Source organism: Suncus etruscus, chromosome 1, assembly GCF_024139225.1.
Source record: "Suncus etruscus isolate mSunEtr1 chromosome 1, mSunEtr1.pri.cur, whole genome shotgun sequence".
Taxonomy (NCBI): Eukaryota; Metazoa; Chordata; class Mammalia; order Eulipotyphla; family Soricidae; genus Suncus; species Suncus etruscus.
The window spans coordinates 154,279,426-154,292,618 of record NC_064848.1 but is presented as its reverse complement, the minus strand read 5'-3'; the positions used below and the strand labels follow the sequence as shown (position 1 = coordinate 154,292,618).

Genomic DNA, 13,193 nt, shown 5'->3' with positions numbered 1-13,193 from the left:
TAGCAATCCCAAAGTAGATGGTGAAGCCCAGTGCTTCTAGATTAATCTTCTTTTATGTAATATCTAGTATTATTTTATGTTGTATGTGGGATTCAAACTCATAAAACAGTGAGCCTGACCTAAAAGGAATTTAGCAGGCACCTATGTGTTATACAAAAAATAAAATCATGTGGGGACCCGAGTGGTAGTGCAGCAATAGGGCATTTGCCTTGCACGCAGCTGGCCCAGCATGGAACTCAGTTCAATCCTCGATGTCCCATATGGTCCCGCAAGCCAGGAGTGATTTTTGAGTGCATAGCCAAGAGTAACCTCTGAGTATTACCGGGTGTGGCTCCAAAACCTAAATAAATAAATAAATAAATAAATAAATAAAACAGAATCATAGTTACATATACAGTGAAGATTTTAGAAATACCTGTACAACTCCTTAGATGAAAGTTGCAAAAGCAATGTAGTATTCAGAGCCAGAAAAAAACTTGACTTACATGGTTGTAAATTTTGATTTGCAGACTATCCTCCTGTCCCCCAAATTCCACTGTACGGAGGAGATACTGACCATTGTATCCCTACTATCTGTGGACAGTGTTCTCTATAACCCTCCTTCCCGGCGGGATGAAGTACAGGGTGTTCGGAAGAAGTTCATATCCAGTGAGGGGGATCATATCACCTTGCTGAACATCTACCGGACCTTCAAAAACACGGGCGGGAATAAGGTAAAATGTGTCCTTGTTTTACTTTCCTCAAATGATAAACTCCTTTTAGGCAGGTGATATAAATGCACCTTTGTGACTGGAGCCTCTAAGCAATGACAAAATAAAAGCCTAATGTCATTTCAGAAATGTATGTAGAGAGGGAACTGTTCAAGAAAGTTAAATATTTGGTGAGCCAATTTCTTAGCTGCAAAATGACTTCCTCCCTACTGGCAGTTTTTTAACTACAAAAAGACACCCCCCCCTTCCCTCTTTTATTTTTTTTTTTTGTTGTAGTAGTTTTTGCTGGTGAACTAGGATAATAATGGAAGTATATTTTTTCATTTAAGTCAATGCCTTTGAGCATACCCGGTAGCTACCGCTCAGGGGTTACTTCTGGCTCTACACTCTCAGAAATCACTTCTGCAGGTTTAGGGGACCATGGATACTGGGGATGAACTTAGGTTGGTCAAGTGCAAGGTAAATGCTCTATTCACTGTACTATTGCCCCGGCCCTTCAGTTCCACTTTTAGAAGTTGTGAGCATTTTGTTTTATTTGCCCCAATTTATGATTTTTTGGTGCTGTTGTTTGGATTATTGGGGGCCATCCAGTAATGCTCAGGGCTTATTCCTGAGTCTGTACTCAAGGATCCCTCCTCTAGGAATTGAGGGACCATATGGAGTACCAGGAATTGACTGCTAGTCTCTGTCCCAATTTAAGAAATTTTAGATGGGGTCTCCTTAGCAGCAGTACTCAAAGACTTGAAATCCTTTGATAGCAATAGTCAGCTCAATGATACACAGGCTTATTGGTTCTTTTTCTTTTTTTTAAGGCTTATTGGTTCTTTTTTTTTTTTTTTTTTAATTTTTTTTTTTAATTATGAGAACAAGGATGCAAAGAAAGAGGACAAGGTAAAGTTACAGTGGAAGGACAATCCATAACGTAATTCTCAGAAGTCCCCTTGCTGATATCTTAACTTTGAAATTTCATCCAAAGAACATTAAGATAAATAAAACAGAATCCATGTACAATTACTTTGTCCCTCAAGTCCCCAGATTGTAACACACTATAATATTTCTTTTTTTTTTTTTTTTTTTTTTTTTTTTGGTTTTTGGGCCACACCCGTTTGACGCTCAGGGGTTACTCCTGGCTATGTGCTCAGAAATCGCCCCTGGCTTGGGGGGACCATATGGGACGCCGGGGGATCGAACCTCGGTCCTTCCTTGGCTAGCGCTTGCAAGGCAGACACCTTACCTCCAGCGCCACCTACCCGGCCCCATCACACTATAATATTTCTTAACAGCACACAAGGCAATCTAAAGCCATAAAACTTACATAACTCCTTAAACATTACAGGCATAGCATTTTTTTACATTTCCATATTCATGCATATTAGCTTAAGTTAACCTCAAATCTTAAGTGGGTTCTTTTTTTTTTTTTTTTTTTTTTTTTGGTTTTTGGGTCACACCCAGCAGTGCTCAGGGGTTATTCCTGGCTCCAGGCTCAGAAATTGCTCCTGGCAGGCACAGGGGACCATATGGGGCGCAGGGATTTGAACCGATGACCTCCTGCATGAAAGGCAAACACTTTACCTCCATGCTATCTCTCCAGCCCCCCTTAAGTGGGTTCTTTTTAAGGATTAGAGTCAAAGGAGCACAGTAAAAATGGTGTTAGAGTGGCAATTGTTGTTTGCATAGGCCCACCAAAATATGAGGGACATGGAAAGAAATAACCTTGGCCTAAATACAAAAAGACCCGACCCCTGAAGGTTCCTGGCACAAGACCAACTCTAGGCTCCAGGCAAGCTAGATCATCCAATCCAAGACATTGTCTGTAGTGCCAACACACTTTTATTTTTCACACAGTCTCTGTTGTTGGTATCAAGCTTCTGTATTAAAGATCCTGGAATCTGTATATCCTACATTGAAGTCAGGATGTGGAGCGTCCTCTGGTTTCACCTCACAATCAAAGGGAAATGCAGGGAGCCCTGTCCTGTAAGCAGGTCGTTGTTGTTGTTAAGTCTTCTCAGTGTTAATGGAAGTCTCTTTTGAGCAGAACAATGTCTGAGCAGTGTAGAGTCTTCCTTGGTAGAGGATTGCTTCCAGGTGATGCTATAGACCAGCCTGGATGTTTTGTGGATGGCTTCCCTGGTTCAGGAAAATGCCCTTTCTTCTGAGGTCTGTGCCAGGTCGTTATGTCAATGTTCAGGGTGTAAGGTCCCTTTGCACTATAAGATTTGTCTGTTCCAATCTCTATTAGATAGGATCTTATTTGTATGTATAGTATTTTCCCATTTTTATGTGCCTATGCAAAAAAGGAGCGATGCCACGTGGCGTTCTTGGCGCATATGGGGGTGATAAGAACAATTCCAACGATTCCCATGATATGGTTCAATCATAAGCATTAATCTGGGGGACTCTTTCTCTAAGATTCCTTGTTAAACAGCTCAAAAAGAGAAGATAAAAAGTGGTTAGAATCGTCACTATATAAGACAACATTTAGTAAGAATTATAGCTGTCAGAGAAAAAAGACAAAATATTCTAAAGAAATACGTGTCCATTTTATGTATCTTGAAACAGTTTGGGGTTGTTACACACAATACACGGCTTTGGTCTGTGATAAGGCTTGTACACTATTGAAGTTAAAAAGAGTAATGTAGGGGCCGGAGAGATAGCATGGAGGTAAGGCGTTTGCCTTTCATGCAGGAGGTCATCGGTTCGAATCCCGGCGTCCCATATGGTCCCCCGTGCCTGCCAGGAGCAATTTCTGAGCCTGGAGCCAGGAATAACCCCTGAGCACTGCCGGGTGTGACCCAAAAACCACAAAAAAAAAAAAAAAAGAGTAATGTAGATTAGAGAAGTTTGGGGGGGTTAGAGAGTAAATGAATAAAAAAGAGCTTTGTAGGAAAGGGCACAATACAAAATGAAGATTCTGGATACTTAAAACATAACATAAGAATAAGGAATACTCTTAATACATGAAGTACACGCGGGGGCTCTCGGTTCTGTAGTTTTTGGATGCATAGGGAGGAATTTCTCCCCCCCTCCCCCCAGGGCCCAATTAACCAGGCATGGCCTTGAAGACCCACCAGGTTTGGGGGGATCTTGGTCCCCTGGACTAGGTGGTCAGCCCAGGGGGCCTGTGGCTAGCTGTCCTGCCCAGAGCCCCCAACATACCAGTCAAAGACCCAGAAATCCTGGCATGCGGAGTGTTCTGAGCCCAGCCATGCCTCTGTAGTTTTTGGATGCATAGGGAGGAATTTCTCCCCCCCTCCCCCCAGGGCCCGATTAACCAGGCATGGCCTTGAAGACCCACCAGGTTTGGGGGGATCTTGGTCCCCTGGACTAGGTGGTCAGCCCAGGGGGCCTGTGACTAGCTGTCCTGCCCAGAGCCCCCAACATACCAGTCAAAGACCCAGAAATCCTGGCATGCGGAGTGTTCTGAGCCCAGCTGTGCCTCTGTAGTTTTTGGATGCATAGGGAGGAATTTCTCCCCCCCCTCCCCCCAGGGCCCGATTAACCAGGCGTGGCCTTGAAGACCCACCAGGTTTGGGGGGATCTTGGTCCCCTGGACTAGGTGGTCAGCCCAGGGGGCCTGTGGCTAGCTGTCCTGCCCAGAGCCCCCAACATACCAGTCAAAGACCCAGAAATCCTGGCATCGGCTTATTGGTTCTTAAGAGTATCAGTACAAATTTGGTGGAGTACAGGGCCCTATAGATCTGCAGGCCTTGTGTATGCATGTGCTGTACCACCTGCTTATATATACAACAGTTTGACATCCTTCCTCCCTTATATAACCACAATCCTTGAGTTGATGCCTGTTTCCATGGGTCATCGCATGCTTTTATTTCGCATCTATAAATATTACATACTATAGGGGCCGGGAAGGTGGTGCTGGAGATTAGGTGTCTGCCTTGTAAGCGCTACCAAGGAACGGACCGCGGTTCGATCCCCCGGCGTCCCATATGGTCCCCCCAAGCCAGGGGCAATTTCTGAGCACATAGCCAGGAGTAACCCCTGAGCGTCAAATGGGTGTGGCCCAAAAACCAAAAAAAAAAAAAAAAAAAAAAATATTACATACTATAATCAAATATTTTTTATACTACCTATTCTTTGCAACTTGTTCTACTTCCAGAACTGTAAAAAACATATGTATGGGTGCCATTATGCACAAGGGAGAATTTCTCAGGACCCATTTCCCTGCAGTTCTTTAGGTCTTTGGGATGCTGCATCCTGCTTTACTGGGTTGACACTTGGCTCCCCAAAGTTGTAAACACCTCTTTTTTCTCCTAATGATATATATAAATTTCCATTTCTACCAACCTTCCCAGTTTTTTGTTAAATGCCTTTGATTTTTTTTTTTTGCCAAATTGATGATGTAAAATAGTCTTTCTTTGGACTACACTGGAACCAGAAGACTAACACAGAGGCTTAAATACAAGCTTTAAATGTATATGGTTAAGCGTACAAATTTTTAGTGTTTCACATGTGCTCAGATTGATCCTGGAAGTTCTGCTTTTGAGCCTGGAAGCTCTGTAGTTGACATCTTTTTTTTTAAATAGTATCTTTATTTAATCACCATGATTACAAACATGTTTGTAATTGGGTTTCAGTAATAAAAAGAATGCCCCCCTTCACCAGTGCCACATTCCCACCACCAATACCTCCATCTCCCTTCTCTCCCAGTGTAGTTGACATCTCTGATTTTGACTACACTACAGCCGGTTGTTTGTAAGCACCATAGAAAGTGGTGTGATCTCCTGTAAGTCCTGCAGTTAGATACAGCGTGCCATGGCCAGGAAATGTGACCTTTGATAAACACATGTGTAGCATCGAAATCATAATTTGTGTGCTTCAGCTAATAGTGTCAAGCAATTGTGTGCAAGAACTTCAGCTAAAAGAGTGCAAACCTTGATGAATGAACACTGGCCAAGAGTGCAGTTACCCCACTGCAAGCGCCACTGCTGAATATGTATATGTACTATTGCCAGGTGTGTGCGATCTTTTGTCCTTACAACATCATGAACAAAATCAAGTTCATAAAGGGGAGAATCTAAAAATTTAAAAATGAATAAAGTGAATCTTTAATAAATAAACTACATTGTCATGATGTCTTAAAAATCTTTTTTTAGGGGGATCAGGCCAAACCCAGCTGTATTCAGGGCTTCTGCCTGGCTCTGTGCTCAAGGATCATGCTTGGTAGTGTTTGGAAGGTCATATGCAGTGCCAGGAATTGAAATGAGGTTAGCTACATGAAAGGCAAGTGCCTTATCCCCTGTACTATCTCCTTAGACCTACTCAAGAATCTTTATATATTAGGCTGGGAATGATAGAAAAACCAGTAGGGCATTTACCCTGCACGTGGCCAAACCAGGTTAGATTCCGTTCATCCTACATGGTCCTGAGCCTTCCAGAAATAATTTCTGAGCACAGCCAGGACCCTGAGCGCCACCAGATGTGGCCCAAATACCCCCTCCTAATCTTTATTTAGTCCATTAGTCACCTTTTATGAGTTTTCCTTTTTCTTTGTCTCTTCTCCCCTCCAATACTAGATTGTTGTACTTTTCCCAGAGATTCATAGCTTTTTTTTTTTTTTTTTTTTTTTGGTTTTTGGGCCACACCCGGCGGTGCTCAGGGGTTACTCCTGGCTGTCTGCTCAGAAATAGCTCTTGGCAGGCACGGGGGACCATATGGGACACCGGGATTCGAACCAACCACCTTTGGTCCTGAACCGGCTGCTTGCAAGGCAAACACCGCTGTGATATCTCTCTGGGCCCTCATAGCTTTTTTTTTCCCATAAGGACTATTCCTCAAAACAGTCAGTGCAGGGATGCTGGACTGAAGGTTTGCTGCTCAGGCCATCATCAAGGTGCTTGGGCTCAGAATGCTCAGAGGCTTCCAGGAACACAGTTGATGGTACTCTGGAAACCATGCAGAGCCAGGAATCAAACTCAGGGCCTTACAGATGTGAGACATGTGTGAGTTATCTCCTTAATTCACGCATGTAATAATAGTAGTAATAGGACTATATATATTTTTTTTTTATTTTGGTTTTTTTGGGGTCACATCCGGCGGTGCTCAGGGGTTACTCCTGGCTGTCTGCTCAGAAATAGCTCCTGGCAGACACGGGGGACCATATGGGACACCGGGATTCAAACCAACCACCTTTGGTCCTGGATCGGCTGCTTGCAAGGCAAACGCCGCTGTGCTATCTCTCTGGGCCCAGTAATAGGACTATAATAGGACTTTTCTTTTTTGCCACACCCAGCAAGAACTTACAAGTTACTCCATGGCTCTATAAGGTGGACATGCTCCCAACAGTACTGGGGGAACCATGTTGTGCCAGGGATTGAAGTTGGACTGGTCACATGCAAGGCAAGCACCTTAATTCCTGTACCAACTCTCTGGCCTTTGGAGAATACTTCTTCATTGGGTGTAATAATTCAAATATCCTAGCCTGTAGGTAATAATAAAGAAAAATTTTAGCTAAATTATTACAATTCATGGGTCCAGAGATATAGCATGGAGGTAAGGCATTTGCCTTGCTTGCAGAAGGTCAGTGATTCGAATCCCGGCATCCCATATGGTCCCCTGAGCCTGCCAGGAATGATTTCTGAGCTTAGAGCCAGGAGTAACCCCTGAGGGCTGCCGGGTATGACCAAAAAAACAAAACAAAAAATAAATTATTACAATTCATGATTTTTTTAAAGCATGTTTCATTTCTCGTGCCAACTGAAGTTTCCTTTTGACATCAAATATACATCCTAGAAATTAATTTTTTCATGGAAATGAGAGGATTGTAATACCTTTGTTTGTTGGGTTGGCCACACTTGGTATGTTTCACGACAGGCTATTACTCTTGGGCTGAGTTCCAAAAGTGCTCAGAGAACCACATGATACTGGTGATGAACCCAGACCTTTTGCATTTCAAAGCAGGTAGTCTACTCTTTGAGCTATCTTGCCAGCCCTAATACTAATTTTCTCTTATTCAGGATTGGTGCAAAGAGAATTTTGTTAACAGCAAAAATATGATGCTGGTAGCTGAAGTTAGAGCACAATTGAGGGACATCTGCCTAAAGGTAATTATTTTTTGTGTTCTGTGGGAAAGGACTAAACTGCCATGTTTTTCTAGGTGAATTTTGTTTGTTTTTGTTTTGGTCCAAATCTGGCAATGCTGAAGGCTTATTCCTGGCTCTGCACTCACAGTTTACTCCTGTTAGGGATTGGGGGCCATATGGGAGGCTGCATGCAAGGTAAGCCTCTTATCTAGTCTTCTATCTCTCTAGCCCTTAGGTGAAAATGTTTTAATTATCTTGCTTTGGGGTTCACTCCTCATGGAATTTTGGGAATTGAGCCTAGGTCTCTTGCATGTATAGTAGTTTTTTATGTGCTCAGCCCCTTGGAGCTATTTCTCTGAACTTATTTTCTTTTTATTTTATTATTTTTGCAGTGACAGGTGAAGAATTCAAAATCTATACAGATATGCCTAAGATCTAATATATTCAGAAAAAATCAGGAGGGGAGATATAGCATCTGTTCAGATGAGTAACAATTTGAATAGCTAGTAATAATTATAGCAATCAAAATAATTGATGAGACAATTATAAAAACACTTTATATTTTTAAATATGAAAATATAATTTGCCTTTACAAAATTAATTATTATTTTCCACTTTACTAATGAAACTAGAGATTAAGAAAGTTAACTGGTAGTTTGTCCTGGGATATAACTAGTGAATGCTGAACATGGCAGCTGGAAGGAGTCAGACCACTAGTTAGCAATAGGACTCCAGGACTTACTGGTGGTGGTAAAAACTGAACTACATCTTATCTCCTCTCACTTTTCCTTACTTCCATTACCCTCTTTTATGTTTAGGAAATATGAAGAGGGGGAGAGAGTTCTAAATATGAAAGGAGAGAGAGAAAGATTTCTTTAAAAAAAATTATAAAGAATTGAGGCTGGAGTGATAACACAGTGGTAGAGCATTTACCTCGCACGTACCTGACCCAGGAGGGATCTCGATTGATTCCCGGTGTCCCATATGATCCCCCAAGCCAGGAGCGATTTCTGAGCATCACTGGGTGTGGCTGAAAAACAACAACAACAACAACAACAATAAAAACCAGAAAAAATTAAAAAGAATTAAGAAAAATTAACGGGCCCGGAGAGATAGCACAGTGGTGTTTGCCTTGCAAGCAGCTGATCCAGGACCAAAGGTGGTTGGTTCGAATCCCGGTGTCCCATATGGTCCCCTGTGCCTGCCAGGAGCTATTTCTGAGCAGACAGCCAGGAGTAACCCCTGAGCAATGCCGGGTGTGGCCCAAAAACCAAAAAAAAAAAAAAAAAAAGAAAAGAAAAATTAAGAAGAATTACATATTGAGACTGGGCAAACTTCAGAATATAATGCTCAGCTACATCTTGATGAAATCAAAAGCATTTAAAATTTTTATTTAAACCACTGTGATTTACAAAGTTATTTGTAGTTGGGTTTTAGATATATTATGATGTTTTAGACCTATTCCCACCACCAGTGTCAACTTCCCTTCAGCAATGTTCCCAGAATAACTCCCATGCCACCCCAAGCCTGTCAGCATAAAAGGCCTGTTTTAAATTTTGGATGTTAAAGTTTAGGTCGTTCAATTTCTTTCCTTCACCTCCCTATCCTCTGGGGCCTACAGTGTTCCCGACAATCCCTATTTAAACCATTGCATTTGAGGGGCCAGAGAGATAGCGCAGTAGGGTGTTTGCCTTGCACGCAGCTGACCCTGGACCAAAGGTAGTTCAATTCTCAGCATGCCATATGGTTCCCTGAGACTGGCAGGGGCAATTTCTGAGTGCAGAGCCAGGAGTTAAACCCTGAGTGTCACCGGGTATGACCCAAAAACAAACAAAAAAATCCCAAAATAAATAAACCATAGCAGTTGAGATGAAAAGCATTTATCAGTCCAGGCATAGCTAATTGCAAACATCATATATACTTAAATATAAGCCGACCTCCCCTAATTTTACCCTAAAAACTCAAGTATATATAGTAATAAAATCCCTTGTTCCATCTTAAAGGAAAAGGGTTAGAGATAGATTTGGGACCTCTGAACAGGAAGTAGTCAAGCCTAGGGACCAGAAGAAGCTTTTCAAAGCCAGGAAAATTGGGTATGCTCATCCTCTTGTTTTGACTCTCCTCTATGCTTCCTTTTCTTTTCACCTTCTGCCTCAGCTTGCAAGACTATTTTTTCCTTCCTTCCCATCCAAGAGACTAACTGAGATTAGTAAGACTTCCCATGTTGGGCCACTAAGTAGTGGGAAGAGAGTATCTGGCCCAGCATGGATCATGCATGTATCCTACACCCATCTGCAAGGCCATCGAAGCAAGGGTCTGGAGCATGCAGAGTGACTGCTGACTTCTCAGCTCTAGTGCTGAGGATGTTAATTCTCCTAGGAGCATACAGGCAGAGGTAGAGCCTTGCACAGACCTGGGGGAGAAAAGGCAGCCTATTTTGGAGGGCCTCAGGATGGTGAGAGTGGCTCATTCATTGCCGGACAATTTGAAGTTTACATTATTTTGTCAGGGCTGGTAGAGACAGTTAGTACTTTGTTTTCCCTTTTCCATCTCTCTGCTGGATTTTTATTGCCACGACCAGAGTTGTGGTGCTCTAACATTTACAGATTTCACCAGGGATCAGCATCATTTAGTCGTGGTTCTTGAATACAACTGACTCTGGTACAACTGGAAATCTCATGTGGGCTAGGATAGCAGTAGGATAGCACTTAATACTATGTGGCACTGAAATTGAACTCAAGGCTTCATATTCACAAGGCTTCCACACTTTTGGCCACAATGCCATCTCCTAGCTTGCTAGAGGGTTTTTGTTTTGTTTTGTTTTGTTTTGGGGCCACACTGGGTGGCCCTCATGGGTTACATCTTACTCTGCACTAAGAAATTACTCCTGGCAGAGGACTATATGATGCTGGGGATTGAACCTAGGTTGGCCACATACAAGACAAACACCTTACCCGCTGTCTTATCACTCTGACCTCATTGCTAAAGGTTTTTTGATGGATGAAGAGTGATTGGGGTTGTGCTTAGGAAGATTAATTTGGCAGCAGTGCATGAGATGAATTGGGGGTAAAGGGGAAAATGAAGTACTGTCAAAGTGGGAGAGTAAGCTCTTCCTTCTTCTGAGGATGGTGTACATTTCGATGAAAAAATAGGATATCGGGCCCGGAGAGATAGCACAACGGGTTTGCCTTGCAAGCAGCCGATCCAGGACCAAAGGTGGTTGGTTCGAATCCCCGTGTCCCATATGGTCCCCCGTGCCTGCCAGGAGCTATTTCTGAGCAGACAGCCAGGAGTAACCCCTGAGCATCGTCGGGTGTGGCCCAAAAACCAAAAAAAAAAAAAAAAAACAAAAAGAAAAAAGAAAAAATAGGATATCAGAGCCGGGGAGATAGCATGGAGGTAAGGCATTTGCCTTTCATGCAGAAGGTCATTAGTTCAAATCCCAGCATCCCATATGTTCCCCTGAGCCTGCCAGGAGTGATTTCTGAGCATGGAGTCAGGAGTAACCCCTGAGCGCTGCCAGGTGTGACTTAAAAACCAAAAAAAGAAAAAGAAAAAAATAGGATATCAGGTCACCCAACTTACATGAGGTTTAATAGTTGATATAATGTACTCTATCCTGTTTCTTTCTTGCCCTAAGTATTCTTTCCCTATTTTTAATTGCCCTTCTTAAACAAGAAGTGTCTCTTACTCCGCTCATTCTCATCCCTAAGGCTTTTGAGGTAGTACCTGTGAGTATCAATATTCATTTTATTGGGATTGGGCTGGCATTATGGGTTGCCTTCTAACTACAGTTGCTCTAAATATTATATAGATACAGTTGCTCCAAATAAGTTACGGTGCTGAGAAATGTTTATGACGGGGGTATTTTTTATTTCTCCTGTAACAGATGTCATTACCAATCATGTCATCCCGGGGAGACACAGAAAATATTCGCCGCTGCCTGGCACACAGCCTCTTCATGAGCACTGCTGAGCTTCAGCCAGATGGCACCTATGCCACCACAGACACCCACCAGCCAGTGACCATCCACCCCTCGTCTGTCCTTTTCCACTGCAAGCCAGCCTGCGTGGTGTACACTGAGCTGCTCTATACTAACAAATGCTACATGCGAGACCTCTGTGTTGTGGACGCTGAGTGGCTATATGAGGCTGCCCCCGAGTACTTTAGGAGAAAGTTGAAGAACACCAGAACCTGAGCCATTCCAAAATGCTGCCAGAATTGTGGGTGCCTGGACATTGAGACTACAGCTGTCTTTGTATCAAATTTTCAGGTTGGCAATTAGAGAAATCCGACTAAATTATAAATTCCTAAAACCAAATTATATAGATGTAACTTAACATTTATATCTTGGAACCTAAAATTATGCTGCTTCTGCAAGTGGGAGAGCATGCTTTGCATCCTCTAGAGATCCAGAATCAGTACCTTGCATCATTTGGCCCTCGGGGCACTAATGGGAGTAATCCTTGAGCATGGAGCTGTGAGTTATCCCTGAGTACTACCAGTTGTCTCCCCCCCCCCCAAAAAAAAAAAAAAAAAAACTAAAATAGATGAACATTATTTTTGGTTCTCTTTGGGTGACTCATTGTTTGAGTCTGTTTCCACATCTGCAAAATAAGGGTAATAATACCTAAAGTGTTGGGGTGATGGGGCTAGTGATATATTGCAGCAGGAAGGGCACTTGCCTTGCATGTGGTCAACCTGGTTAGATGTCCAGTATTTCATGTGTTCCCCCTGAACCCTGCTGGGAGTTAATTCCCTTTTTGTTTTTGTTTTTTTTTGGGGGGGGGGGAGGTCACACCTGTTGGCACTCAGGTTATTCCTGAATGCGCACAGAATTTGCTCCTGGCAGGCTCAGAGGACCGACCATATAGGATGCCAGGAATCGAACCTCTGTTCCCAGTTGGCAGAATGCAAAGCAAACATCCTATCACTGTGTATTGCTCTAGCCCCAGGGAGTTATTTCCTTAAATAGCCAAGAGTAAGCACTGGGTGTGGCCCAAAACCCAACCCCCCAAACAAAGGGTTGGAGTGATGCCGTTTAGAGAACCCAGTGGAAAATGACCAGTGCTACGTATATATAACCGATATAAATAAATATATATATAAATAAATAAAATAAGTATAAATATATATGTGTGTGTATATATATACATATATATATGTTTTTGGGCCACACCCGGTTATGCTCAGAGGTTACTCCTGGCTATGTGCTCAGAAATTGCTCCTGGCTTGGGGGACCATATGGGATGCTGGGGGATCGAACTGCAGTCCATCCTAGGTTAGTGCTTGCAAGGCAAATGCCCTACAGCTTGCACCATCACTCCAGCCCCCCAGTAACTCAAGATAAACATACAATGAATTCTGAGCCTTTATACTGAATACTAAGCTTCCTATATATTGAGAATCGAGAACAGCAAACGCCTCTGAATTCTTTTTTTTGTGG

At 42.8% G+C, this 13,193-nt stretch overlaps 1 protein-coding gene across 1 annotated transcript in view; it reads left to right on the top strand.

The window, feature by feature from the left end:
* Positions 1–12,053, top strand: part of DHX33 (DEAH-box helicase 33) — a 28,986-nt gene extending 16,933 nt beyond the window's left edge. The window contains exons 11-13 of the mRNA XM_049774803.1: positions 510–713; positions 7,682–7,768; positions 11,637–12,053. Of these exons, the coding sequence (XP_049630760.1) occupies positions 510–713; positions 7,682–7,768; positions 11,637–11,945 (600 nt within the window). The 3' untranslated portion in view covers positions 11,946–12,053. The remainder of the gene's footprint in view (positions 1–509; positions 714–7,681; positions 7,769–11,636) is intronic.
* The last annotated feature ends 1,140 nt before the right edge of the window (positions 12,054–13,193 follow it).